We start from the raw sequence: 25,371 nt of genomic DNA on the forward strand, positions 1-25,371 counted from the left end.
ATTGTATGACATGTTGAAATGCTAATAAGATTTTTAAAAAATAAATGCTAATAAAATTGTTTAACAAGAAAACTACAGACCAATATCCATTAAGAAGATAGAAGCAAAATTCTCAATAAAAAATGAGAAATATAATTCAGTAACATATATAATTCAGTAACATAACCAAGGGGAATTTATTGCAGGGATACATGACTGGTTCAACGTTTGAAAACTGATCAGTGTAATCCTTCATATTAACAGGCAAAGAAGAAAAAAATCTAGCTGTATCAAATGATGAGAAAACATTTTAAAAACTCAACATCCACTCATGATAAAATTCTCCAAAAATTACCACTAGAAAAAAATGTTCTTACCCCTTTCAAGATTAAATTATTTTCTACTTTTAATTTTTGTGGCTAAACTATGTATTATAGAAAAATGTGTTGAAAGAAATGAAAACAAAAGAATATTTCTAGGTGATAAGGATTGGGTTTTTTTTGTTTGTTTTTTATTATTAAAAAACATTTTATTAGGGGCTCATATAACTCTTATCACAATCCATACATATACATATATCAATTGTATAAAACACATCTGTACATTCTTTGCCCTAATCATTTTCTTTTTCTTTTTTTGTTTTTTGATAAGGATTGTTTTTAACATTTTATTGAGGACTCTTACATCAATTGTATCAAGCACATTTGTGCATATGTTGACATCATTATTTCTACACATTTATTTTCTATTGAACCCTTGGTGGCAGCTCCTCCCAGCCTCCCCCTACCTGCCCCAATCTTGATCCTCATGGACCCTTGATGAATTATAAATTATTATTATTTTCATATCTTATCTTACATCTACCAGTATCTCCCTTCCCAGATGGTTTCTGTTGTTCATTCCCGGGGTGGTGTGGGGGAGGGAAATGCGGTTAGGTGTCCATCATCATGATCGGTTCCCCCTTCCTCCTCCCCTCTCCCCACCTTCCTCCTGCCCTCCAGTGATAAGGATTTTTATATAATTAGTAGGACACACAGATCCCAAGGGATCCCTGGTGCTTAGGTTGGTGGGATGGCCCTGTTTCTGTAGATTCATGCCATCCTACAGGCCCCATTCCATGGCAATGTCAAATTTTATATTATCCTCTGCTGCCCCTCACCATTTTCCATTGTTCGTCCCCCTAGGAGAAGGTTATATATATTGATCCTTGTGATCAATTCCCCCTTTCTCCCCCACCCTCCCCTAATCTTCCTGTTATCTCTATTCTCATTGTTGGCCTGAGGGGTTTATCTATCCTATATTCCCTGTGTTGCAGGCTCTTATCTCTAGCAGTGTGCCTGCTCTGATCTAATCCAATTTGTAAGGTAGAAATGATAGTGGGGTAAAGGAAGCACCAAAGAACTAGAGGAAAGTTGTGTGTTTCATCAGTGCTATACTGCACCAACTGGCTCCTCTCTTCCCTGTGACTCCTCTATGAGGGGATGTCCAATTGTCTACAGATGGGCTTTGGGTCTCCACTCCATGCCCTCCCCGCCCCCACACTCCCAATTCACCTTAGGTATAGTTTGGGGTTTTAGATGCCTGATACCTAATTCCATCGATACCTCATGATCACACAGGCTGGTGTGCTTCTCCCATGTGGACTTTGTTGCTTCTCAGCTAAATGGCCACTTGTTTATCTTCAAGCCTTTAAGACCCCAGATGCTATATCTTTTGATAGCCGAGCACCATCAGCTTTCTTCACCACATTTGCTTATGCACCCATTTGTCTTCAGCAACTGTGTCAAGAAGTCATTACAGAATGCCGGATTGTTAGAACAAAGTGTTCCTGTGTTAATGGAGTACTTGAGTCGAGGTCTAATGGCCATCTGCAACCTTAATTCTTAACATATAGATATGAGTACATAGTTCAATTGCCCTCTCATTATATATATATATATATATATATATATATATATATATATATATATATATATATATATATATATATATTTACATATGTACATGCCTTTATTTAGACCTCTATAAATGCCCTTTGCCTTCTGGTTCTTTCCTCTATTTCCTTTTACTTTCCTCTTGTCCCACCACCATGTTTGACCTTCATTCAAGTTTAGTAATTTCTTACTGCTACATTGACCTTGATTAAGCCCCACTAGGCCTCCTATGACCATGCTTCCATTGATTTTTAGTTCACTGGTTGTTCCCTGGTCCCTGGGTTAGTTCCCCTCTCCTTCCTTTCTCCACCTCCCCGTCTCCCATTGACCCTGGAACCATTGGTCCCATTCTTTTCATCTCCGAATTATTTATCTCACCTATCTTATCTAGAGAGATGCAGATACATTTATAAGTGCAAAAACCAGGCAAAGTTGAATAAAATAACAAAGGAAATGAAAACTATCAAAACAGTAACAACAACCAAAAACAATAACAAAAAGAAAGCCACCGACAAAAATGGAAAATCCCATAAATAATTCAAGGTCTGTTTGTTGGCCATTACGGGTGTTTTCCAGGTGAGTCTGATGGGGTGCCACACTCTGTCTCCCAAGTCTACTTTTGGTATTCCCCGGGGGTTTCATCACTCTGCTCCCCCTGCTGCTCTGTTGCATGCCCTCAGTGACTTGCCCCAGCATGATGGGGCCAGACAGTGCACTCACTATTCCCACACTGTGTCTCCAATGCTGTCCCCTGCTGCCATGGTTCAGTGAGGGACACTGTGTCCCATGGTGGGGCTGGCCCTACGGTCCTCCCTGTGCGTTGTCTGCTCGGAGCAGGAACATCGTCCTTGGGGCTTGGTGGGCCAGGATGTCCCCCTCCCTCTCCATCCCTTTGGGTTTCTCCCATGTGCTCTCATCCAATGGGCACCTTTCCCCAAGCTGTAGCCCCAGTGCTGTCCCCTGTAGTGCATTCTTCTGGGGAGGGTGGGGAGTGTCCACTCTGTTGGGATTGGGCCGTCCCCGCAGACCTCTCTATTGGTTCCCTGGTACATGTCTGGGCACATCGGGTTGAAGTCTGGTCCCTCTCTCCCTCTCTTGTGGGTGGGTTACTGCCCTCCCAGCAAGAATTTTTTTAAAATCATTTTATTGGGGCTCATACAACTCTTATCACAACCCATACATACATCAATTGTGTAAAGCACCTCTGTACATTCATTGCCCTGATCATTCTCAAAACATTTGTCCAGCAAGAATTTTTATAGACTATTTGCCTCTGTTATCTCATACTGATATGACAGAAATAACCACAAGTGATTAACGACAGAAATTTATTTCACTGGAAACATTGAATTGTCTCACAGAGACCCATGTGACAAAGTAGACCTGCCGCACAAGCTTTCCTTGAGGGGAGTCCCGTTCGCACGGACCTGCTGATGGGTCCCTGCACATGCTGAGCACTCGGGCGTGACAACACCAGGGTGCTGTGCACCGACATGGACAGGAGGGAGCCAAGAACAGACAGCCTCCAAACTCCACAATCTATCCGAAACAGTGTTCACTGAGCATGTCCATTAGCTAGAGGGGAAATTTACAAACCTCCACCTTGTGGACTACAAATGCCAGCGAACTCCGCCATGGTGCATGACAGTGTTTGCTGTAACTCTGCAGAATAAGCTGGTCTTAGAATTGGGGTTGAAAGGGCATGATGCCTTTCTGGATGTCTCCTTGCTTACTAAAAGTTGGATTCATCTCATTTCCATTGTTTTCCCTCAAGGCTCCGCCTGTCACCAGTCTCTCCCCTCTGGTCAAGCCCAGGATCTCTAGGCCGGCTGTCGCTCTGCCTGGATGGGACATCTTGCCTTCTAATTCCAGTCATGTTCTCAACTTCACAATCTTCCTCTTCCATTTCTGCTCCATCTAAGACAGAAAATATGTTTTCAATAAATGTTGATTGGCTGAATGAATAATGAAATTGTAAATCTCACATAACGTGGCTAAAAAATTGTTGAAGTACAATGACGCCAGACAAATTAGATTCCGGTACCGGCTCTTCCATTTACTAGCAGAGTGAACTTCTTCACCCACCCCACCGAACACTTAAGAAACACGGTTCAAATGAATGTCTCGCAGACGGAAATGAAATGAAACGAAAGCATGCTCCTATTGTGCAGGGCCGTAAAGGTTCTCCCTGTGGAGTAGCTCAGATGGATGAGCACTGGGGTGGCTGGAAGCCATCAGAGGAAGAAAGGCCTGGTGGTGCCTTCCCAGTGACAGCCATGGGAGACCATACAGAGTCCGCCTCTGCTCTGGCACACCCCAGCTCACCATAAGGCAGAACCCACGCAGGCCAACTGCTTTGGTTTTGTATTGTTGCTTTGGCGTTCATTTTTCCACTTGTAGATCACATTCTCTCCCTCCCCTGCAGTTTGTTGCACCGTTGTGGCTTTGTGATGCGGGAATCTCTGTCACTAGTATTTCAAACACCAGCAGGACCACCCATGATGAACAGGTTTCTACAGAGCTTCCAGACTACAAAGAAGGACTAAGCTGTCCCCTTCAGGAGGATGAGCCATGGAAAACCACGGAAAGCCAGCTAATGAGCAACAAAACGTTGCCTGACACCGTGACAGAAAATGAGCCCCTCGCGGTGGCAGGCACTCAGAAGATGAGTGACAAAGAGCTGCTGCCTCAAAGCAGAGTCGGCCTTTAATGGACATGGATGGAGCAAAGCTTTCCAGACACCTATTGCTGATAGGACACAACTCAAAATAAATAAATAAACAAAAGGAAAGGAAAGGAAACAGCTGCAAACATCACCGCTGTGGAATGTACGAAGCAAAAATCTGGGGGAATTGGAAGTCATTAAAACATCAAACGGAACACTACCCTTCCACTAGACTAAACATGATAAGCTCCTCCAGGGACTGTTCTCTCCCAACAGTATGCCAACATATGTAAGACAAAGTCTTGCCATCCTTGCCTCTAGGCAGCACTCTGGCCTTACTTCTTCCAAGACGGATCAGTTTGTCCTTTTGGCAGTCCATGGTACTTGCAATAGCCTCCTCCAGCAACACCATTCAAATGCATTGATTCTTCCTGAGTCTTCCTTTGTCAATGTCCAACTTTCACATGCAGCTGAAGCAGTGGAAAATATCAGAGCTTGGGACTTTTGATCTCTTGAGTGCTGTGTCCATAAGCACTGATTGTGGATCCACAAGCAAGAAGAAATCCTTGACAACTTCAACCTTTTCTCCATTTGATATGATGTTATCTATTAGTTCAATGGTGAGGATTTTGGTCTTCATATTGCAAGGAGTTATAATCCTTACTGAAGGCTACAATGCTTGATCTTCATCAGCAAGTGCTTCAAGTCCTCCTCACGGTCAGCAAGCAAGGTTGTGTCAGCTGCATATTACAGGTTGCTCACGAGCCTTCCTCCAATCCTAATGCCGAATTCCTCTTCATATAATCCAACTTCTCTGATTATTTGCTCAGGATAAAGATTGAGTATGTATGATGAGAGAATATAATCCTGACACACACCTCCCAATTTTACATCATGCAGTAACACAACTGACTCTTGATACATGTACAGGTGCTACATGAGCACAATGTGTGGGAAACTCACACAGGGAAATATGACTGGGACTTATTCCCTAACTTAGAGCAAATCTGGAAAGCTAGTGTTCCACGGTCGGGAAGCCACCACTTTGGTAAGTTCATGTACATGATCCTGCTTTAAATATCATTCCCATAGATTCTCCCTTAACAGCTAGGCTGCCTTAAAGTGAGCACATGGTTGATTCTGTCTCCCTATCCTCCTGCAGTCCCTCCTAATGCCTTCCCCCAGTGCAGGTATTAGGTTTCCTCACCTGTGAGTTCAGACTATACTGTGGTTACCACCCACCTTGTGACTTATATAACTACTGAATATACATATTTTATGGCTACCTACAAATATCCCAAGACAGTTATATATTTAATGCAGGATAGTGTACTTGGACTTCATCCCTAACTTACCAAAGTGGAGGCTTTCCTACCGTGGAATACTAGGTTTCCAGATTCCCTCTGTTATAAGTTAGGGAATAATTTCTAGTCATATTTCCCTCGGTGTTAGTGTCCCCCATTGTCCTTACACAATATTTGTCCTTTGGGGATTGACTTCTCCAAAGAGGTCTTGTGCAGCAGATTTACCAATGCAGCCCAAGGACTCTAGGAACAAAATGCTGGATGAGGCAGAAAGCACCACAAGAATATGGAAGGATTACCCAGAGTCCCTACCAACACTTAGAACCATTTCAAGACGTAGCATATGATCCAATAGCACTGGAAGAATAAATAGCAATAGCACTGGAAGAATAAATAGCACCAATAGCACTGGAAGAATAAATAAATCTATAAGCTGCACTGAAAAGCTTATGGAAAACAAAGTCTCCAGAAATTGATCGGAACCCAATCGAAATGTTTCCAGAAACTGATGCAGCGCTGCAAGCACTCACTCATCCCCGCCAAGCAGTTTGGAAGCCGGCTACCTGGCCAAGTGAACAGGCTGCGGGGAGGGTTGCCTGACTATCTCGGTCCTAACACGCACACCCAGGGCACTGGCAGCTCGAGCCTGACGTCACACGGAGGCCCCGCCCCTGCCCCGCGCCTCCACCAACCACAGCCGCTGCCGCAGCCCCGCCCCCGCCCCTTCAGCCCCCAGCCTGGGGAACACGCATGCGCGCGCCTCCGTCGTCGCCCGTCCCCGCCCACCGGAGGTATTCCTTCGCGTTTCACGCGCTGGGTCCTTTTTGACCCCTGCCGCGTGCGGTGGTCGTTTCCGTGCGGAAGTGGTGGCCGTGGGAGAAGAAAATGGCGACTCCGGTGGTGTCGCCGGCTGGCGCGGTGGCCAGTCGCGCCAACAAGCGTGGTGGCAGCAGGCCGGGAGGCGGCGGCGGTGGAGGCCGAGGGGCCGAGGAGGAGCCGCCGCCGCCCCTGCAAGCCGTCCTGGTGGCCGACAGCTTCAACCGCCGCTTCTTCCCCATCTCCAAGGACCAGCCTCGGGTGAGCGCGGGCCCCCAGGTGGCAGGGCGGGAGCAGGTTATCTCGCGGCCCCCTGCGAGGTGCGCTCTGCAGGCCGTCTGTCCACCCGCTGCCCCCGAATTGTGCCGTGTCCGGCGAGGAGGAGACCGGAGGGATTGTCTGAAGCCGCGATGACTGCCCGCCCGTGTGAGTGGCTGGCAGACCTGGGCACTGCGCTCCACCTCCGGCCTGCTTGGAAGGATTAAAGCGGGCTGGCTGTGGAGCCCGTGGCCTCCCCACGGAGCCTTGCCCTTTGAAGGAAGGTCCAGGAAAGAAAGGAGATGCAAAAGGCCTTGGAGGTGCTTATGTGTCTGGAGACAGGATTGGCTTTTAGGATGACAGTTTGACCTTGCCTGTGTCCAGCGCCAGACAAGTGGGTTCCATGCGCACTCTGCCCACCGTAGACTATTGCTTAGAACACACCGTGAACTTCAGGTCCCTGGTGACCCTTGGATGGGAGAAACAAAGCAAAATTAAAATGTATGGAAGCCTTCATCAAGGAGTGCAAATTGTGGTAGCACTTGGGGAAAGGATGGTACCCAAAGGGCCCTTTCCCCCTTACTTCCCCCCTTTTCTACCCTTCAGGCCCTCCTGCCCCTGGCCAATGTGGCCCTAATTGACTACACCCTGGAATTCCTGACCGCCACAGGGGTACAGGAAACCTTTGTCTTTTGCTGCTGGAAGGCGTCTCAGATCAAGGAACATTTACTGTAAGCCCTTGTCACTTTGCTTCCCTCCTTTCACCATCTTTTTCTAGTTTTTCTTTGGGTGCAAGTAGCAAAGTCAGGGGAATATACAAGGGACAGTGTCTAATCAAATCCCAGTGGAAGGTCTCAGGAGTAGCTTCTCTTTTCTTCCACTTAGGGGGAGCTGAGCATATAAAGCCCTCAGTTAGTACATCTTAGGGTTCTTGTGAGGAATAGTCAAGAATGACGTCTGGGTTTTTCCTGAATCATCCTTTAAAAGTTTGGGCCTGTGGGTTGGCTTTGTATTTAATGGCTCCAGGATGGAAGTCCCAAGCAAACCATCGTCTGTTTCTCCACTGAGCTTCCAAACACTGTCTGCTCCTCTCCGTGGGGACAAGAGGGAGCTCTGCCTCAGCTTAGTGCCAAGCACAAAGCAAGCACTTAGCGGATGTTTGGGGAAATCTTCCTTAAAAAGAGTGAATTTCAGGCATCATGGAAGCTCAGGAAATAAAGATGGTATTCTGGCCGCAGGCAGATGTTCAGAAATGTGGCATGGGCTTCGGAAGGGCAAGTGGGGCGTGGAAAGTGTGTTCGTAGAGTGTTTTCTATGCCCCTGGTCTCAGCAGGACTTCAGGGTCAAGTCCATGGTCAGGGGCAAGAATCCTAGTATGGAGAGGAAATGGCCATGTCTCTCTCTCGGCCATAAAACACAACTGGTGACACAGAATTGGAAGCAGTAATTATAGTTTATAAGTGGCTTTGAAGTTGACGCTGGCGGGAGCCCAAAGAAAGCCAGAGAGATGGAATGTGGATGCTGAATGGGGGAAAGACTGGAGATGGCCCACATGACCTGTATCCCGGCCTGCCCCCCACCCCTTAGGAAATCCAAGTGGTGCCGCCCCACATCCCTCAACGTGGTCCGGATCATTACCTCAGACCTGTACCGATCGCTGGGGGACGTTCTCCGGGATGTTGATGCCAAGGCCTTGGTGCGCTCGGACTTCCTGCTGGTGTATGGGGACATTGTCTCCAACATCAATGTGACCAGGGCTCTGGAGGAACACAGGTCAGGGTGGGGAAAGGGCAGGGGCCACGGCTGGGGCCCAGTGGATTGGGTTTTGTCGTAACTCCCTTCTTCCTGACCTTTGTAGGTTGAGGCGGAAGCTAGAAAAAAATGTGTCTGTGATGACCATGATCTTCAAAGAGTCATCCCCCAGCCACCCAACTCGCTGCCAAGAGGACAGTGTGGTTGTGGCAGTGGAGAGCGTCACAAACCGGGTTCTCCATTTCCAGAAGACCCAAGGCCACAGGCGTTTCTCTTTCCCACTGGTGTGTGACCGTCTGGGGGTCATGGGGTGGGACGATGACGGGGACCAGCAGGTGAGACCTGCTAAAGCGGCTGTCACCGCTCCCCACAGAGCCTGTTCCAGGGCAGTGGAGATGGCGTGGAGGTGTGCTATGATTTACTGGACTGTCATGTCAGCATCTGCTCTCCTCAGGTGAACTCTGATAGGGTGCTTGCCCTCTTCTATTGTTAGCTTATTCTCCAGTATCGCCCTGGGATTCTGTCCAACTGTTAGAGGGGCTGATGGGTCTTTGGGGGCTTCTCTTTGCCACCAGAGAACGCACGTAGCATTAGGCCTGCCCTCCTGCCACAGGTGGCGCAGCTCTTTACGGACAACTTTGACTACCAGACTCGAGACGACTTCGTGCGGGGCCTGTTAGTGAATGAGGAGGTAAGAGGCAGCTGCCAATGCCACCTCGGCACATGCTGGGAGTGCGCTTGTTAGCCGGAGCCTTTGGAGGGGGAACGAGCTGGTAGGGGAAGCGGTACCCACAGAAGAGCCTGGGCCACTTGGCTGTACCAAGTAGAGACAGAGGGAACTTGGGATGTTGTGCGGGGATAATCGTCCAGTCTGCTCGTGCTGGCTCGGGCAGCCTCCCTTTCCATCTCATCACCCAGGTCCTAGGAAACCAGATCCACATGCACATAGCAACCAAGGAATATGGGGCCCGCGTCTCCAACCTCCACATGTATGCAGCCGTCTGCGCCGACGTCATCCGACGATGGGTCTACCCGCTCACCCCAGAGGCCAACTTCACTGACAGCCCCAGCCAGAGCTGCACTCATTCCCGCCACAACATCTACCGGGGCTCGGAGGTCAGCCTGGGCCACGGCAGCGTCCTGGAGGAGAACGTGCTCTTGGGCTCAGGCACGGTCATTGGCAGCAATTGCTCCATCACCAACAGCGTCATTGGTCCTGGCTGCCACATTGGTGAGCGCAGGTGGGGGAGTTAAGCCGGCCGGCCTAGGAGCAAGATCGGACAAGGGGATGGGAGGGCACACCTCCAGGAACCCTGCTGTGGGTGGCTTCCCCACATTCCAGGGTACCCTGTATTCATGCTCGGGACAGGGTAGAGGGTTAGCATGCCAGTAGCAGGTGTTTAGTGCATTATAGTTTGTAAAGGCTTTTCCATACATTATCTTACTGAATCCTCACCAAAACTTTGTAAGTGTACGTTGTGGATCTCCAATTTATAGATAAGAAAACAGACTGCAATAGGTTGTCTTTCCCAAGGTCACCGCTAGTGAGAGGCAGTCCTGGGATTTTCATTGGAGTCTTCCAATTGTAAATCTAGGTTCTTCTACGCTGCCTAACGTCTGGATAATAACTCACGTGGAATTGTGGTGCTGCTGCTGACACTGCCCCTTTAAACCATTCTAAGACTCTGGTTCTAAAACGTATCAAAAATGAAATCATTTGGTTCTACTTGTAGACATGAGTATGCTTCCAAAGTTTAGGGGGTACCCAGCAGCCATACAGGTTCTTGGTGGTTCTGAGCCTTGTAGAGCATGGTCAGGCTGGGCAGTGATCTATTCTTGGGCCTGGGCTTTGAGAGGGAGCAGGGATTTGGGGTGTATCGGTGGGATACTGGAGCTAGGCGGGCACTGGTGTCAGTCCAGCCTACTTTACACGAGGGCTGTGTCTGGCATTGGAGTTCTGAGTGACCAGAGGTCCTTCCATCCTGAGCCAGGTGATAATGTGGTGCTTGACCAGGCCTACCTGTGGCGGGGCGTCCGGGTGGCGGCCGGAGCACAGATCCATCAGTCTGTGCTCTGTGACCACGCTGAGGTCAAGGAGCGAGTCACACTGAAGCCGCACTGTGTCCTCACTTCCCAGGTGAGCCTGCTCTGTCCTGCACACGGGCCCTAAGGTCAGGGGTGGTTGTGCTGAGCCAGAGGGCCCTGCCTTGTCTCTACCCTAATCCAGCCTGAACATTGTCCACATCCAGCGGTGGCATTTGCCTTCTCCCCAACAAGCTAATGGCGCTGTCACCCACCCCTTGTTCTAGGTGGTGGTGGGCCCCGACGTCGTGTTGCCCGAGGGTTCGGTGATCTCCCTGCACCCTCCGGACGCAGAGGAGGATGAGGATGACGGCCAGTTCAGCGACGATTCTGGGGCTGACCAAGAAAAAGAGCACATCAAGCTGAAAGGTGTGCTCAGCGGGTGTGGGGCGTCGTGTGTTTGGCTCTGCCCCCCAGCAAGCCAGAGTGTCCTGGCGAGGCCCGGGCTTCTGCTGGCCTTGCCCTAAAGGTCAGTGCCTGTCCCAGGTTACAATCCAGCTGAGGTGGGTGTGGCCGGCCAGGGCTACCTCTGGAAAACAGCAGACACCAGCCTGGAGGAAGAGGAGGAGCCACAGCAAAATCTGTGGGGTGAGCCCTCCCCTCCAGCTGTGTGGGACTGTGTGGAAGGGGCAGGGGTTCCTTGTTCGTTCCTTGTGTGGGCTTGTTTCTCACCCTTGGTGGGTCTCAGGCCTTCAGCTCCGCATGGACGAGGAGAGTGAGAGTGAGAGTGAGCACAGCCTGGACTCTGAGGAGCCGGACAGCCGGGCAGGCTCCCCACAGTTGGATGACATCAAGGGTGAGTGGCCAGGGGAGCAGGGTCTCTCGGACCGCAGTGGAAAATCTCCCGTTTATTCTTTGGCAGGATCAACTAGCCAAAGACTTGTGTTCCCCCTTGGAAGGAGGCTGGTTGGCTGAGAATGTCTGGAGCAACACTGCCCATGAACTCACTCTCGCTTTGGTTCCAGTGTTCCAGAATGAGGTGCTGGGAACCCTGCAACGGGGCCGAGAGGAGAACATTTCCTGTGACAATCTAGTCCTGGAGATCAACTCTCTCAAGTAAGAGCAGCAGGTTCCGGTTCTTCTCCCAGCCCCACAGGGCCTCCTTCCCAGGCAGGTGCAGCCACTGCTTCCAAGTAGGAGTCCGTTCCCTCCCTCTCCCAGACTAGGAGCACTTGGAGCAGGAAGGCTAGCAGGCTCTACCCTTAGCGTAGACTTCCCCATCTAGAACCATCTTGTCCCATCTGACGCCAGAGTCAGCGTCCTGTCTGTAGCATGCTGGGGGCCCAAGAGGCCGCTCGAGCCAGCCTCGTCTCCCCACAGGTATGCCTACAACATAAGCCTAAAGGAGGTGATGCAGGTGCTGATCCACGTGGTCTTGGAATTCCCCCTGCAGCAAATGGACACCCTGCTCGACCCAAACCGCTACCATGCCCTGCTGCTTCCAGTGAGCACACACTGAGCTGGGCCCGAGGGGGTGGTAGCGGGAGAGAGCCACATCCTTACCGTGTCAACTTGAAAGGCAGGAGGAGGAGGTCGCACGCCTTGAGGTAGACATGACTTGTGGTTGCTCTTTCCTTAGAGCGGTCTGCAGGAGTCAAGTTGGCTTTAGTACTTGGGGGCCTTTGCGACACCAGACTCTGACCCCCATGGGACCAAGCAGAACTGCCCCTGTCCCTTCCCGAGAGCCTCATCTGTCTCCTGTAGAGCTGCTGATCGGTTCACACTGCTGACTCTGTAGTTAGCAGCCCACTGTGTTATCTCCTACACCCCCAGACTCCTGGGACCATACTAGACACCTGTCCCCACCCGCAAAGTAGACCCGGAATAGACTGGTGTATTGAGATCTCCGATGGAAAAGAATTTGGTCCAGAATAGAGATGGACCTTTAGGCAGGAAATAGGTATTTTGAGGTAGCAATTAGCCTTCTTTCCTATCTGCAGGAAGCCTTTTTCTCCCAGCCCTGGCTGCCAGCAACTCCCAAGCCCCTCTGACGTGACTCCATAGGGCCGTACCACCTGTTTCCCTCTTACATCCCCACCGGTGTGACACCGCTATCATCTGTGCATGGGAAGGCCAAGCTCAGGGTTATATGGCCGTGTCTTGCTCCTTCCGTCCATAGCTACTCAAAGCCTGGAGCCCCGTTTTCAGGAACTACATCAAGCGTGCGGTGGACCATTTGGAAGCCTTGGCAGCCCTCGAGGACTTCTTCCTGGAACATGAAGTTCTTGGTCCGTGCATGGCCAAGGTCAGTACCACCTCAGGTCCCATAGTCCTGCTTTTGCCTTGCAGCAGGGCCTGGTGTTTCCCATGGAGACCGTCCTTGGAAAGGGCAGCATGGAGCCAGGCTAGTGAGGCAGCCATGGAGGGCCTGGCTTGGGGCTGGGGAGGACAGGACAATTCTCTCAAGGTCCAGAGCGTAGACCTGCCCCCAAAGCTGAGAGAAGCCCACACTCCCCTCTGTTGTCCATGTTCTCTTCCAAAGCCCCTGAGCTCCCCTGTGCATGTGCCGTCCCTCCCTCTGCAGGTGCTGATGGCGTTCTACCAGCTGGAGGTGCTGGCTGAGGAAACGATCCTAAGCTGGTTCAACCAGAGGGACATGACGGATAAGGGGAGGCAACTGCGCAAGAATCAGCAGGTGAGCTGGGCTGCCCCCCCTCCTTCCTCTTCCTGGATCCCCGCTCTGGACACCCTGCATTCCAGGGGGGTTGGCACCGGGGCTGTTCTCACACTGAGTGAACAGGAGATTGTGGGTCTCTCTCCCTACAGCTGCAGCGCTTCATCCAGTGGCTAAAAGAGGCTGAAGAGGAGTCATCGGAGGGTGACTGAAGTCACACTGCTACCCCTAGCTCCCAGGCCAGGGCCAGGCGGAGCTGCTTGCAGAAGGACGAGAGACTACAGGCCAAACTGAGGCTTAAAGGAGGAGAGACTGGAACTACAGTATTCTTCCCACTGCCAGCAACCAGACCTGCCTGGGGAGTTGGGATTAGGGACGCTGCCCTGGAATAAGGCTCTGCCCAGGGCAGAGCCCAACGAGTCTTGCCATTGGAGGCAGGCCAGAGGGACAGCTTGGTGCTCTGGTTTTCCCATGGGGCACAGCAGAGAGCAGCTGGGCCCCTCTGCTGCTTGTTCTGGTTAGTGATTAAAAGAGTGAGAGGGGTGTGTTTGCTTTCTCTCTGTCTCTGACTGACCAGCCATTGAAGTATTTAACCAGGGAGTTTGGGATCCTGGACACACCCGGCAACCTTTACTGGACACCTGGAGGGCGGGGCAACGGAGTGGGTGGTGTTTGCGGCCACTAGTAGATACAATGGTGCTTTCTGGATTGGCCATTCAAACAACATAAGGGTACTGGGGGACTCGGATTCTTTTCCAGTATCTGTAGACCAATTGGGAGAAAGATGAGGCTTTCTATTCCCACAAAGAGTTAACAGTCTCAAAAAACTGGCCATTGTGTCCTGCCCTGCCCTGTCTTGTCTCTGTGAGAGTTGACTGGCAGTGAGTTTGGTTTTGTTTGAGACTTTGAGTTGGTGTGCTGGTGGACAAATGAAAGGAGCCCTCATGGCTTAGTGGATTTTTCACTGGGCAGCTAAACACAAGGTCAGTGGTTCAAAGCCGACAAGCTGCTCCATAGGCAAAAGGAGGCCTGCTCCGTAAAGATTCACAGACTTGGAAGCCACAGGGCAGTTCTGTCTGCCGTATAGTGGTACTACTAGTCGGGATCAACTCAATGGCAGCGGGTTTGGGTTTTAGCATCTGGTGCCCCGTTTGGTGCTGGAGCGGTGTAACAGCCTATTTCCAGAGTAAGCCATATTCCTCTAGCTGTAGTCCGTGCCACCAAGAGTGACACGTGATGCCAAACCCACACGAACCCATTACAGCTTGCCAGTCCCGCTCCTCTTCCTGCTCCAGCGGATACAGCACGGCCTGTCTGGGAAGCTCAGGGAAATTTTCTCCTAGGGAAGGTTGTGTTTCTCTTGAGTTGTAAAGCTAAGGACTTGAGCGTTAAAATCCAGAATTCTTTCTGCTTCCACATTTTCAGCCAGCAGTGCTAGCCTGAGACTACAGGAAGGGAAGGCTGGAGTGGCTTCCCAGCTGAGTGTGTGCTCACTGTTCAGTGCTAAGTTTTCACGCGTTCATCGCTAACCCTCACATGGGACTGTGAAGGGGTCTTATCTCCACGCCGGCTGAGGAACCTGACACGCAGGTTACGTCACTAATCAGGTGCTTCAGTGAGCAGAGGCAGCATTTGTTGTTAGATGCCGGAACTGAAGTCTAATCCTCTGCTGTGTCGGCCATGAGCCACCCTTCTGCCGCTTGTCTGGCCTTGATGAGCCCTGTTGACACTAGCTGGGGTGGCTGTCACCAGTGGGTGGGCTTCCCAAGCACCACAAATAGGTGCCTTCATTTTAGTTGGGTGGAAAAGAGTAAGCTGAAGAAGACAATACCAAATTTCACTTAGGGTGTAAAGGTATGGGATATTTCTATATGGGGAGAGAATTTGCTTTTCTTGTTCAGGAAGTCTCCATGTCTACTGTGTCCAGAGTCTTGTTCCTGGAAAACAGTAAAGAATGTTACACCATTGACCTACTAAACCCACTCTGTTCAGTCGACTGTGGCTCAGAATCTTACAGGACAAGGTAAAACTGCTCCATTGAGTCCCCTAGGCTGTCAGTCTTCACAAGCAGACAGCCTCATCTTTCTTCCACCGAGCAGCTGGTAGATCTGAACTGACAACTGTGGTTAGCCCAACCAACACTTAATCCACAGAACTACTAGGGCCTCTTACAGGCCTAATATCCCATTGCCATCATGTTGGTTTCAATTTAGTGACCCTTAGGGCTGAGAAGAAGAAGACACTTCATCCCTTCCTGCAGAGCAGCTAGTGGGTTAGAACCCTTGACCTGTGCTTAGCTGCTCAGGGTTTAACGCACTATGTCGTTAGGGCTTTCGTGGACCCAATATCAAAAAACCAAACTCACTGCCATCATTGCAGTTCTGACTCAGTGACCTATAGAACAGGATAGAACTGCCCCTTGGGAGTGTATGAGATTGGAACTATTTATAAGAGTGTCTGGTGGTTTTGAACTGCTGGCCTTGGAGATTGCAGCCTGTGTAGCCACTAGGCCAGCAGGGCTCCAATGATCCTATAGGACAGTAAAAATGAGTAGAAAGCCTCTTTCTCTCAAGGAGCTACTGGGGGGGTTGGACTGCTGACTTCATGACTAAGAGCCCAATTCACCAGACCTCTTTATGGACCTACTAAAAAGAGCCATCATGTGATTCCCAACTCCTAGTGACCCTATAGAACAGGTTTCCCTGTAGAAGACCCCTATAGGTTTCCAAGATCACATGGGAGTAGAATGCCCCATCTTTCTCCTTCGGAGTAGCTGGTGGTTTCCAACATGCAGGCCTTGCCGTTAGCCCAACAGGCAAGCGTTCCAGCACATGGCTCCTGTCCGGAGCACTTAACTACTGTAGCCATGAGGCCTCTGAATGGTAGAGACCTGAAGTGCCCCGCAGGACTGTTTAGGAGGGAGAGAGGCCTTCCAGTCATGCTGGGGGAGGTATGGGACTGGGGTGCTTTTGAGTGGCCTGAGATATAGAAAATAAAAGAAGGGGGTAAAGCAAAGGGTTTCTAACATGGAATTATGCACATGGACTGATTTATTCCCGAAGGTCCATGAGGATGTCTAAAGGCATGTGATGAGGTCACAACAATGAGAGATGCCAGCGCTGGCTGGCTCAATTGGGGTCCACCTGCAGAAATCATGAGTAACATGAAGCAAGTCAATGTGCCCTCTGAACCCAGAAGGGGATCAGCATGTCCAGGGGTAAGCAGTGGGCTGAGCTGGAGAGACCATGAAGGGCACCTAGGAGGGCGTTAACTCCCAGGACCTGGCCTCATCCAGTCGACCTGGGAGATTGTCCCAACAGGAGAAAGGAGTCCCGCTCCCTGGAGAGTGGTGGGGAGGAATTTATCAGAGAAATGCTTACACAAGCTTCCCTTAATCTCAAAGGCAATGAATGTGCAGGTTGGAAAGCCAATGTATACCTGCATATTAAATGAGAATCCCTCGGATTTTCGCACCTCTGGACAAGGCAGCAGGCACTGGGGGTGGGGCCAGGAGCAGGAGGTGTTCAGGGTGAGATTGAAAAAGGGATTCAGTGGAAATATGAGTAATGAAACTAAACAAACAGCTGCGGAAAAAGGCCTTCAATACATTTTCAGTTTCCTCAACAAAGCTCTAAACTTTTGACCACCCTAAATTAATATGAATTGTACATGGACAAAGCTTCCAATCTGCTGTTCTTCCAAACTCAGCCCATCATAGATTCTGACTCTGTAGGACAGAGTAGAACTGTGCCAGAGGGTTTCTGATCTACACTGACAGACGCAAACTTCTTCCTCTCTCCTCAGGATTGACTGGTGGATTTGAGCCACTGGTCTTTTTCCTTTAGTAATCCAACAGGACCCACTGTGCCTCTGACCAAAACCAAACTCACTGCCATCCAGTCTACGCCAACTCATAGTGACCCTGTCACGGGCAAGGTGGAACTGCCCCTGAGTGTCTTAAATGTGAGTAGACACACATGAACCATCAAACATTCGAAGACAAAACCGTTTCCAACATCAAAGAGTAGACAAAAATAAAAACATGGAAATTGACAAAATAGGGAATCTCAGAATCCAGAGGAGCCTACAAAAAGGTGGGAAGTGGAGATATTGTACATATGAAAAATGTGACAATTGATGTATGTATATGTATGGATTGTGGTAAGAGTTGTATGCGTCCCTAATAAAATGTAAAAGATGAAAAGAGAAAAAAATGAATAGGGCAAAGACTGTACAGATGTGCTTTATACAATTGATGTATGTATATATATGAACTGTGAAAAGAATTGTATGAGCCCCAATAAATTGTTAAAATTTAAAAAAAATTAAAAAAAAAAGAAAAATGTGAGAGGGAAGAATTGGAATGCAATTTTTTAGGAAAAGCTTGTAAATTAAATATTTCCTTCCATTGAGAACTAAAGGGCTAGAGAACCAAGTAGCTGGGAGATGTTTCATGATACAACCATCCGAGTTTTGAAAGCTACGACTATCTAATAGATACATATAATAGGTGAAGTCATGTTGCAAAAAGGTGAGAACTTTTTTTAATTACAAAAAGTTGTACTTTATTTTGGTTTTGCCTTATTTTAAAAGTGTTTTCCATAGGTGTGCACTTATATAAATATATATTAATTCATAAAAGGAGGTATTGGCATAGGTACATATATTTATATGGCAATACATTGAGGAAATGGATGAACTTTCAGCCTCTGCTCAAGCCCTCCCTCAACGCATGAACACTTTGTTCTAACAACCTGGAATTCTGTGACGCTCACCCTCCCGGCACAATCACGGAAGACAAAATGGGTGCACAAGCAAATGTGAAGAAAGCTGATGGTGCCCAGCTATCAAAAGATAGAGCGTCCACCCTCCCAACACAACCGCTGAAGACAAAGGGGGTGAATAAACAAATGTGGTGAAGAAAGCTGATGGTGCCCAGCTATCAAAAGAGATAGTGTCTGAGGTCTTAAAGGCTTGAAGATAAACAAGCGGCCATCTAGCTCAGAAACAACAAAGCCCACATGAAAGAACACACCAGCCTGTGCAATCACAAGGTGTCAAAGGGATCAGGTATAAGGCATCATCAGAACAAAAAAGTCATACCATAGTGAATGAAGGGTGAAGTACAGAGTGAAGACACAAAGCCCATTTGTTGGCCACTGGAGATCCCCTCACAGAGGGGTCTAGGGGAGGAGATGAGTCAGTCAGGGTGCGATGTAGCACCGATGAAGAATACAGCTTTCCTCCAGTTCCTAAATGCTTCCTCCCCCGCAACTGTCATGATCTGAATTCTACCTTGCAAGTCTGGCTAGACCAGAGGATGTACACTGGTGCAGATAGGAGCTGGAGGCACAGGGAATCCAGGGTGGATGATACCTTCAGGACCAGGGGTGTGAGGGGCGATACTGGGAGGGTAGAGGGTGAGTGGGTTGGAAAGAAGGAACCAATTACAAGGATCTACATGTGACCTCCTCCCTGGGGGACGGACAACAGAAAAGGGGGTGAAGGGAGACATCGGACAGGGCAAGATATGACAAAATAATAATTTATAAATTATCAAGGGCTCATAAGGGAGAGGGGAGCTGGGAGGGAGGGGGGAAAAAGAGGACGGACCTGATTCCAAGGGCTTAAGTGGAGAGCAAATGCTTTGAAAATGATGAGGGCAATGAATGTACAGATGTACTTTACACAATTGATGTATGTATGGATTGTGATAAGAGTTGTATAAGCCCCTAATAAAACATTTTAAAAAAAAGATAGCGCGTCAGGCTTCTTAAAAGCTTGAAGCTAAAAGAAAAAAGGCTTGAAGTTAAACAAGTGGCTATCTAGCAGAGAAGCAACAAGCCCACATGGAAGAAGCACACCAGCCTGTGTGATCATGTGGTGTTGACAGGAGCAAGTAACAGGCATCAGAAGACCCAAAACAAACAAAAAAATACTGTTCAGAATGAGGTGGGGTCTGAACACAGATCCAAAACCCATCTGTAGACAATGGGACATTCCCCTCACAGAAAGGTCGCGAGGAAGGGATGAGTCCACCAGGGTGAAGTATAGCACCGATGAAACACACTATTCCTCTGGTTCCTTGAGGCTTCCTCACCCCTCACTATCATGGCCCCAGTGCTGCCTTTAGACCAGAGCATGTACACAGGACAAACAGAATCCAGGTCAGATAAACCCCTCAAGAACAGAAATGGGAGTAGTCCTGCCAGGAGGGTAGGGGGAAGGTGGGATGAAGAGAGGGGGAAAGAAACTGTAGCGGAAGGAAGACAAAGGTCAGTGTAAGATATGAAAATAATCATTTATCAAGGGGTCATGAAGGTGGGAGGTGGGGGAAGGTAAAAAGAGGAGCTGATACCATGAGCTCAAATAGAATGTAAATGTTTAGAAAACAATGATGGCAACATATGTACAAATATGCTTGATACAATTGATGTATCCCTTGTTATAAGAGCTGTACCAGCCCCCAATAAAATGATATATATTTTTAAAGTTTTTACTATTTTTCCCTCCCTTATATCCTTAATTTTATCTATTTTGCATTTTATTGGGAGCTCTTACAGATATTATAAGAATCCATAGTTCAATTATGAAATCTCAAGAAATGTAAAGGGTCCATCCAGAGGTCCAGCTGCAGATTCACAGGAAGCGCAAGAGGAGGACAGGGAGAATGACCTTGTTACCCCAGCAGTCAACAGATGACGGTTGAACATCTCCCCAGAAGGGCCCACGCAGCTGAGTGCAATGAAGAAGAGCCTCACCAAGGCCTGCAATGACACTTCAGCCCCTCGGGACCACGGAGAGCTTCCTAGGTAGGGCTCCCTGAGAGAATAAAATCCGTCTGGTATTGAGGCTTCAGGAAAATAAAGGGATCCAACTGCTACATCAAAGGCAAGTCCAAACTCACTGCCATCAAGTCTATGCTGACTCACAGTGACCCTGCAGGATGGGGTGGAGCTGACCCGGTGAGTTGCCAAGACTGTTTAGGGGAGTAGAAAGCCCCGTCTTTCTGCTGATGAGCAGCTGGTGGTTTCAAACTTCTGGCCTTGCAGTTAACAAGCCCAATGTGTAACCACTATGCCACTAAGAATCTTAACTATGAAGTAGCAACACTGAAAACTGAGTGACAATAACACGATGTCTTCAAATTTATGAAGGAAAACTATTTTCAACTCGGAATCACATTTTCAGGTACACAAATTCCTGATTTAAAAAAAATGTATTTCCTATCCTTTCTTTTGGAGGCTACCAAAAGATGGGCTTTACTTAAATACAGAAATATTGAGGAAATGGGTCTACTTCAGAGAAGTGGAGGGAATTCTGAGGATGACAGCAATTCTGCAGGTGGAGTCAGTTAAAGGTGCAGATCAAAACATGTGAATGGAATATGCCTCCCTGGGAAAAATGGAACCGATGGCTTATCTAATAGGTTTGAGTGAATGAACACATGCATGAGTAACCAATTAAACTTTGTGGGAAGAATTACCAGTAGGTGGTTGTTTATTTCCATCAAGTCTGTCCCAACTCCTGGTGACCCAATGTGTTACCGAACAGAATTGTTCTGTAGGAATTTTTACTGTAATCTTGAAAAAAAAGAAAGAAAAAAAAACTAAAACAACAGGTCTATCTTCCACAATATAATCGGATGGGTTTGAACTGCCAACCCGTAGGTTAGAAGTTGTGTGTAACTTGTTTGTGCCACCTAGGGATGACTGTTTTCAGTTTCTGTTGAAATGACCACCATTGCAGTCACTGATCCAAATGTCGCAGCTACAGGGTCAATTCATCTCCCGGTCTTCTTCTGTTTTGCTGACCTTCCACTTTACCAAACATGATGTCCTTCTCCAGGATCGATCCCTCCTGATACATGTCCCCAAGGACATGAGACAGCATCTCACCACCCTCCCTGTTAAGGGGCGCTCTGGTTGTGCTTAGTCCAGGACAGACGCGTTCATTTTGCCGGCCATCCGTGGTATTCTTCACGAACACCTCGATTCAGTGCATCCGTTCTCCGAGCTTTCTTCATTGTCCAGCTTTTGCGTGGATGTGAGGTGATTAAAAGTGCCCAGGCTTGCGTCAGGCACCCCACCCATGAGCCCTCGGAGTGACATCACTGCTGTCTAACACCTGTGCAGCAGGTTTGCCCAATGGACTCGGTCATTTGATTTCTTGACTGCTGCTTTCCTGAGTGTTGATTGTAGATCCGAGTAAAAAGAAATAGTGACTACTTTCTCTATGTATCTCTGTTGTCGATTGGTTCTGCTGTGAGGATTTCTGTGTTCTTTGCACGAGTTGTAATCCACACTGAAGGTTGTCCTCTTTGATCATCAGTGTGTGTTGCAAGTCCCCTTTGAGTAAAAAAGATTGTGTCTTAAAAAAAAAAAAAGTGTGTCTTTTGCATATCACGGGCTTTCGTGAGTCTTTGTCCATCCGATGCCCTGTTCTTCTCAGACGATTTGCTCAGCACACGGATTGAATAAGGATGGGACAGGACACAATCCTGAAGCGCCCATCTCCCAGGTACGAACCGTGCAGTAGCCTGTGTTCTGCTTGAACCACGGTGGGGACAGATCGCACACGAGAAGCACTGCCAAGTGTTCCGGCATTTCCATCCCGTGCAACATTATCTATCGTTTGTTGTGGGAAAACTAACCCTGAGGGAAACAGGCCGAGGACTACATTCCCTAACGTAATACAGGGGAATCTGGAAAGCTGGTATTCCATGGTCGGATAGCCTCCACTTTGGGAAGTTGGAGGTAAAGTCCAAGTACATTATCCGGCTTTAAATATTCCCACAGAGTCTCCCCTGAACAGCTATGTGGCCTTAAAGTGAGCATCTGCTTGAGTCTATCTCCCTGTAGAAGCAGACATGATCCTTCTGCACTTCTTCCTGGCCCTGTCACCCAACTCCCGCAAACCTTCCCCAATCTAGGTATTAGGTTTCCTCACCTGTGAGCTCAGGGACCTTAATGTAGAGACCACCCACCTTGTGCCGCATGTAACTACTGACTATGCCTGTCTTACGGCTACCTATAAATGCCCCAAGATAGTAAAGGCTCTCTCTCACTTCTCCCACCTCCATGTGGACCACCAAGAGGGGCTGAGGGGAGCATGCTACCATGAAATGTGTCTGACTCCTTTATTTTACTCTCTCCTAGCTTTCCTATTCTCTATGACTTTACTGTAATCTTTGTATATTATACTTGTACAATCGCACCTACTGACCCTTCAGTTGATGGAAGCTGACTTCCTCTGACAATTTGTTATGATCCGCACGTTCTAATGCCTTTGGGTGGTCAATAAACACTAGTAAACATCTTTTTAGTATTTTATTTTCGGCTTAGATCCACCTGCCATCAGCAATGATATCTCCCATTGCAAAATCTTTTTTGAACCCAGCTTGAATTTCTGCCAGTTCCCTGTCAAGGTGCTACAGTTACTGCAATTGTTTTTGAACTACCATCAGTTTTATGGTTTTGAAAAATCTTTTTATTGGGGCTCATATAATTCTTATCACAATCCATAATACATCCATTGTATCAAGCACATTTGTCCACTTGTTGCCATCATCGTTTTCAAAGCATTTTCTTTCTACTTGAACCCTTACCATCAGCTCCTAATTTTCACCCACCCTCCCTCATGAACCGTTAATAATTTATAAATTATTATTATTTTTTCATGTTTTGGACTTTTCAATGTCTCTCCCTACCCCCTTGTCTGTTGTCCATCCTCCTGGGAGGGGGTTATAGGTAGGTCATTGTGATCAGTTCTCCCTATTTCCCCCCACCTTCCCCTTCCCCTCCTGGTATGGTACTCTCAATATTAGTCCTGATGAGTTTATCTGTCCTGGATTCCTGTGTTTCCAGCTCTTATCTCTACCCATGTACATGCTCTGGTCCAGCCAGATATTTTTGTTTTTTTACATCATTTTTGGCAGGGGGGACGGCTCATACAACGCTTATCACAATCCATAGATCCATCCATTGTGTCAAGCATGTTTGTACATTTGTTGCCATCATCATTCTCAAAACATTTGCTTTCTGCTTGAGCTCTTGGTATCAGCTCCTCATTTTTCCCCTCACTCCCTCATGATCCCTTGATAATTTATAAATTATTATTTTGTCATATCTTATACTGTCCGATGTCTCCCTTCACCCACTTTTCTGTTTTCCATCCCCCAGGGAGGACGTTATATGTAGATCCTTGTAATAAGTTCCCCCTTTCCACCCTACCTTCTCTCCACCCTCCCACTATCATCACTCAGCACTGGTCTTGAAGGGATCATCTGTCCTGGATTCCCTGTGTTTTCAGTTCCTATCTGTACCAGTGTACATCCTCTGATCTAGCCAAATTTGTAAGGTAGAATTGGGATCATGATAGTAGGGGGGAAGAAGCATTTAGGAACTAAAGGAAAGTTGTATGTTTCATTGTTGCTACACTGCACCCTGACTGGCTCATCTCCTACCCAAAAGCCTTCAGTAAGGGGATGTCCAGTTTCCTATAGATGGGTCTTGGGTCCCCAATCTGTACTCCCTCTCATTTACAATGATTTGATTTTTTGTTCTTTGATTCCTGATAACTGATCCCTTTGGCACGCCATGATCACACAGGCTGGTGTGCTTCTTTCATGTGAACTTTGTTGCTTCTGAGCTAGATGGCCGCTTGTTTACTTTCAAGCCTTTAAGATCCCAGATGCTATCTCTTTTGATAGCTGGGCACCATCAGATTTCTTCACCACATTTGCTTATGCACCTGCTTTATCTTCAGTAATCGTGTCAGGAAGGTGAGCATCATGGAATGCCAGTTTAATAGAACAGTGTTCTTGCATTGAGGGACTACTTGAGTAGAGGACCAATGTCCATCTGCTACCTTAATACTAAACCTATAAATATATGCACATAGATCTGTTTCTCCATCCTCATATATAAATATATTTACATATGTACATGCCTCTATTTAGTCCTCTATAAATGCCCTTTGCCTCCTAGTTCTTTCCTCTATTTCCTTTGACTTTCCTCTTGTCCCACTATCATGTTCAGCCTTCATTTGGGTTTCAGTAATTCCTCTCGGTTACATACCCCTTGATCCAGCCCTACCAGGCCTCCTACACCCTCCTCGTCATCGATTTTGGGTCACTTGTTCCCTTGTCCCTGGGTTTGTTAACACCTCTTCCTTTCCCCCCCATGTCCCCATCTCCCATGTCGCCCCAGAACCGTCAGTCCCATTGTCTTCTCCTTCATATTATTCATCCAGCCTATCTTATTTAGACAGACCTGCAGATATAATAACATGCACAAAAACAAGACAGAGCAAAACAAAACAACAAAAGAAAACAAAACATTAACAACAACAAAAAGCCAATGACAAAACCATTTTTTAAAAAAAAGAACAACAAAAAAGAAAAGCCTGTAGTTAGTTCTAGGACTGTTTGTTGGCCTTTAGGGGTGTTTTTCATGTCTAGCCAGATTTGTAAGGTAGAATTAGGGTCATGATAGTGGGGGTGGGGAAGGAAGCATTAAAGAACCAGAAGACAGCTGTGTGTTTCATCGGTGCTACACACATCCTGACTGGTCCGTCTTCTCCCCATGACCCTTCGGTAAAGGGATACCCAATTGCTTACAGATTGACTTTGGGGTTCCACCCTGCACCACCCCCTTCACTCACATGATTCCCCCTCCCCCGGGTCTTTGCTGCCTAATACCTGATCCCATTGACACCTCATGATCACACTCATCATAGTTGTAATTGTTTGACACGAATGATACTGTTGGATAGTATCACTGCACACGTACATCTGTGAGAAACAGGTTACAGCAGAGTTGGTCGACTAAGATAGACTGAAGAAGCACTGGATGATGTTTCCCAAAATATCAGCCAATCAAAAGCCTCTGGGAGCAGGAAACCATTGTAGACTATATGTCCATAAAATGAACCCCTCAGGTTGGGAAGCACTCAAAATACAACTCG

The 25,371-nt window shown here is 47.9% G+C and overlaps 1 protein-coding gene across 1 annotated transcript; it reads left to right on the top strand.

Moving 5' to 3' along the window:
• The first annotated feature begins 6,657 nt into the window (after positions 1-6,657).
• On the top strand, positions 6,658-13,947 carry EIF2B5 (eukaryotic translation initiation factor 2B subunit epsilon). Its single transcript, XM_075556122.1, has 16 exons — positions 6,658-6,959; positions 7,563-7,687; positions 8,544-8,729; positions 8,815-8,992; positions 9,082-9,162; positions 9,322-9,399; positions 9,627-9,939; positions 10,700-10,845; positions 11,018-11,159; positions 11,277-11,378; positions 11,479-11,586; positions 11,756-11,846; positions 12,111-12,234; positions 12,910-13,035; positions 13,315-13,425; positions 13,557-13,947. The coding sequence occupies exons 1-16, from the start codon at positions 6,768-6,770 to the stop codon at positions 13,614-13,616; spliced, it is 2,163 nt and encodes a 720-aa protein (XP_075412237.1). The 5' UTR covers positions 6,658-6,767; the 3' UTR covers positions 13,617-13,947.
• The last annotated feature ends 11,424 nt before the right edge of the window (positions 13,948-25,371 follow it).

This window comes from Tenrec ecaudatus, chromosome 8, assembly GCF_050624435.1.
Source record: "Tenrec ecaudatus isolate mTenEca1 chromosome 8, mTenEca1.hap1, whole genome shotgun sequence".
Taxonomy (NCBI): domain Eukaryota; kingdom Metazoa; phylum Chordata; class Mammalia; order Afrosoricida; family Tenrecidae; genus Tenrec; species Tenrec ecaudatus.

Bases quoted from the DNA above. Each gene is read 5' to 3' on its own strand.
- EIF2B5 (XM_075556122.1), top strand. From the start codon at position 6,768: ATGGCGACTCCGGTGGTGTCGCCGGCTGGCGCGGTGGCCAGTCGCGCC. The intron at 11,160-11,276 runs GTGTGCTCAGCG...TGCCTGTCCCAG, and splicing joins AGAGCACATCAAGCTGAAAG to GTTACAATCCAGCTGAGGTG. The intron at 13,036-13,314 runs GTCAGTACCACC...CTCCCTCTGCAG, and splicing joins TTGGTCCGTGCATGGCCAAG to GTGCTGATGGCGTTCTACCA.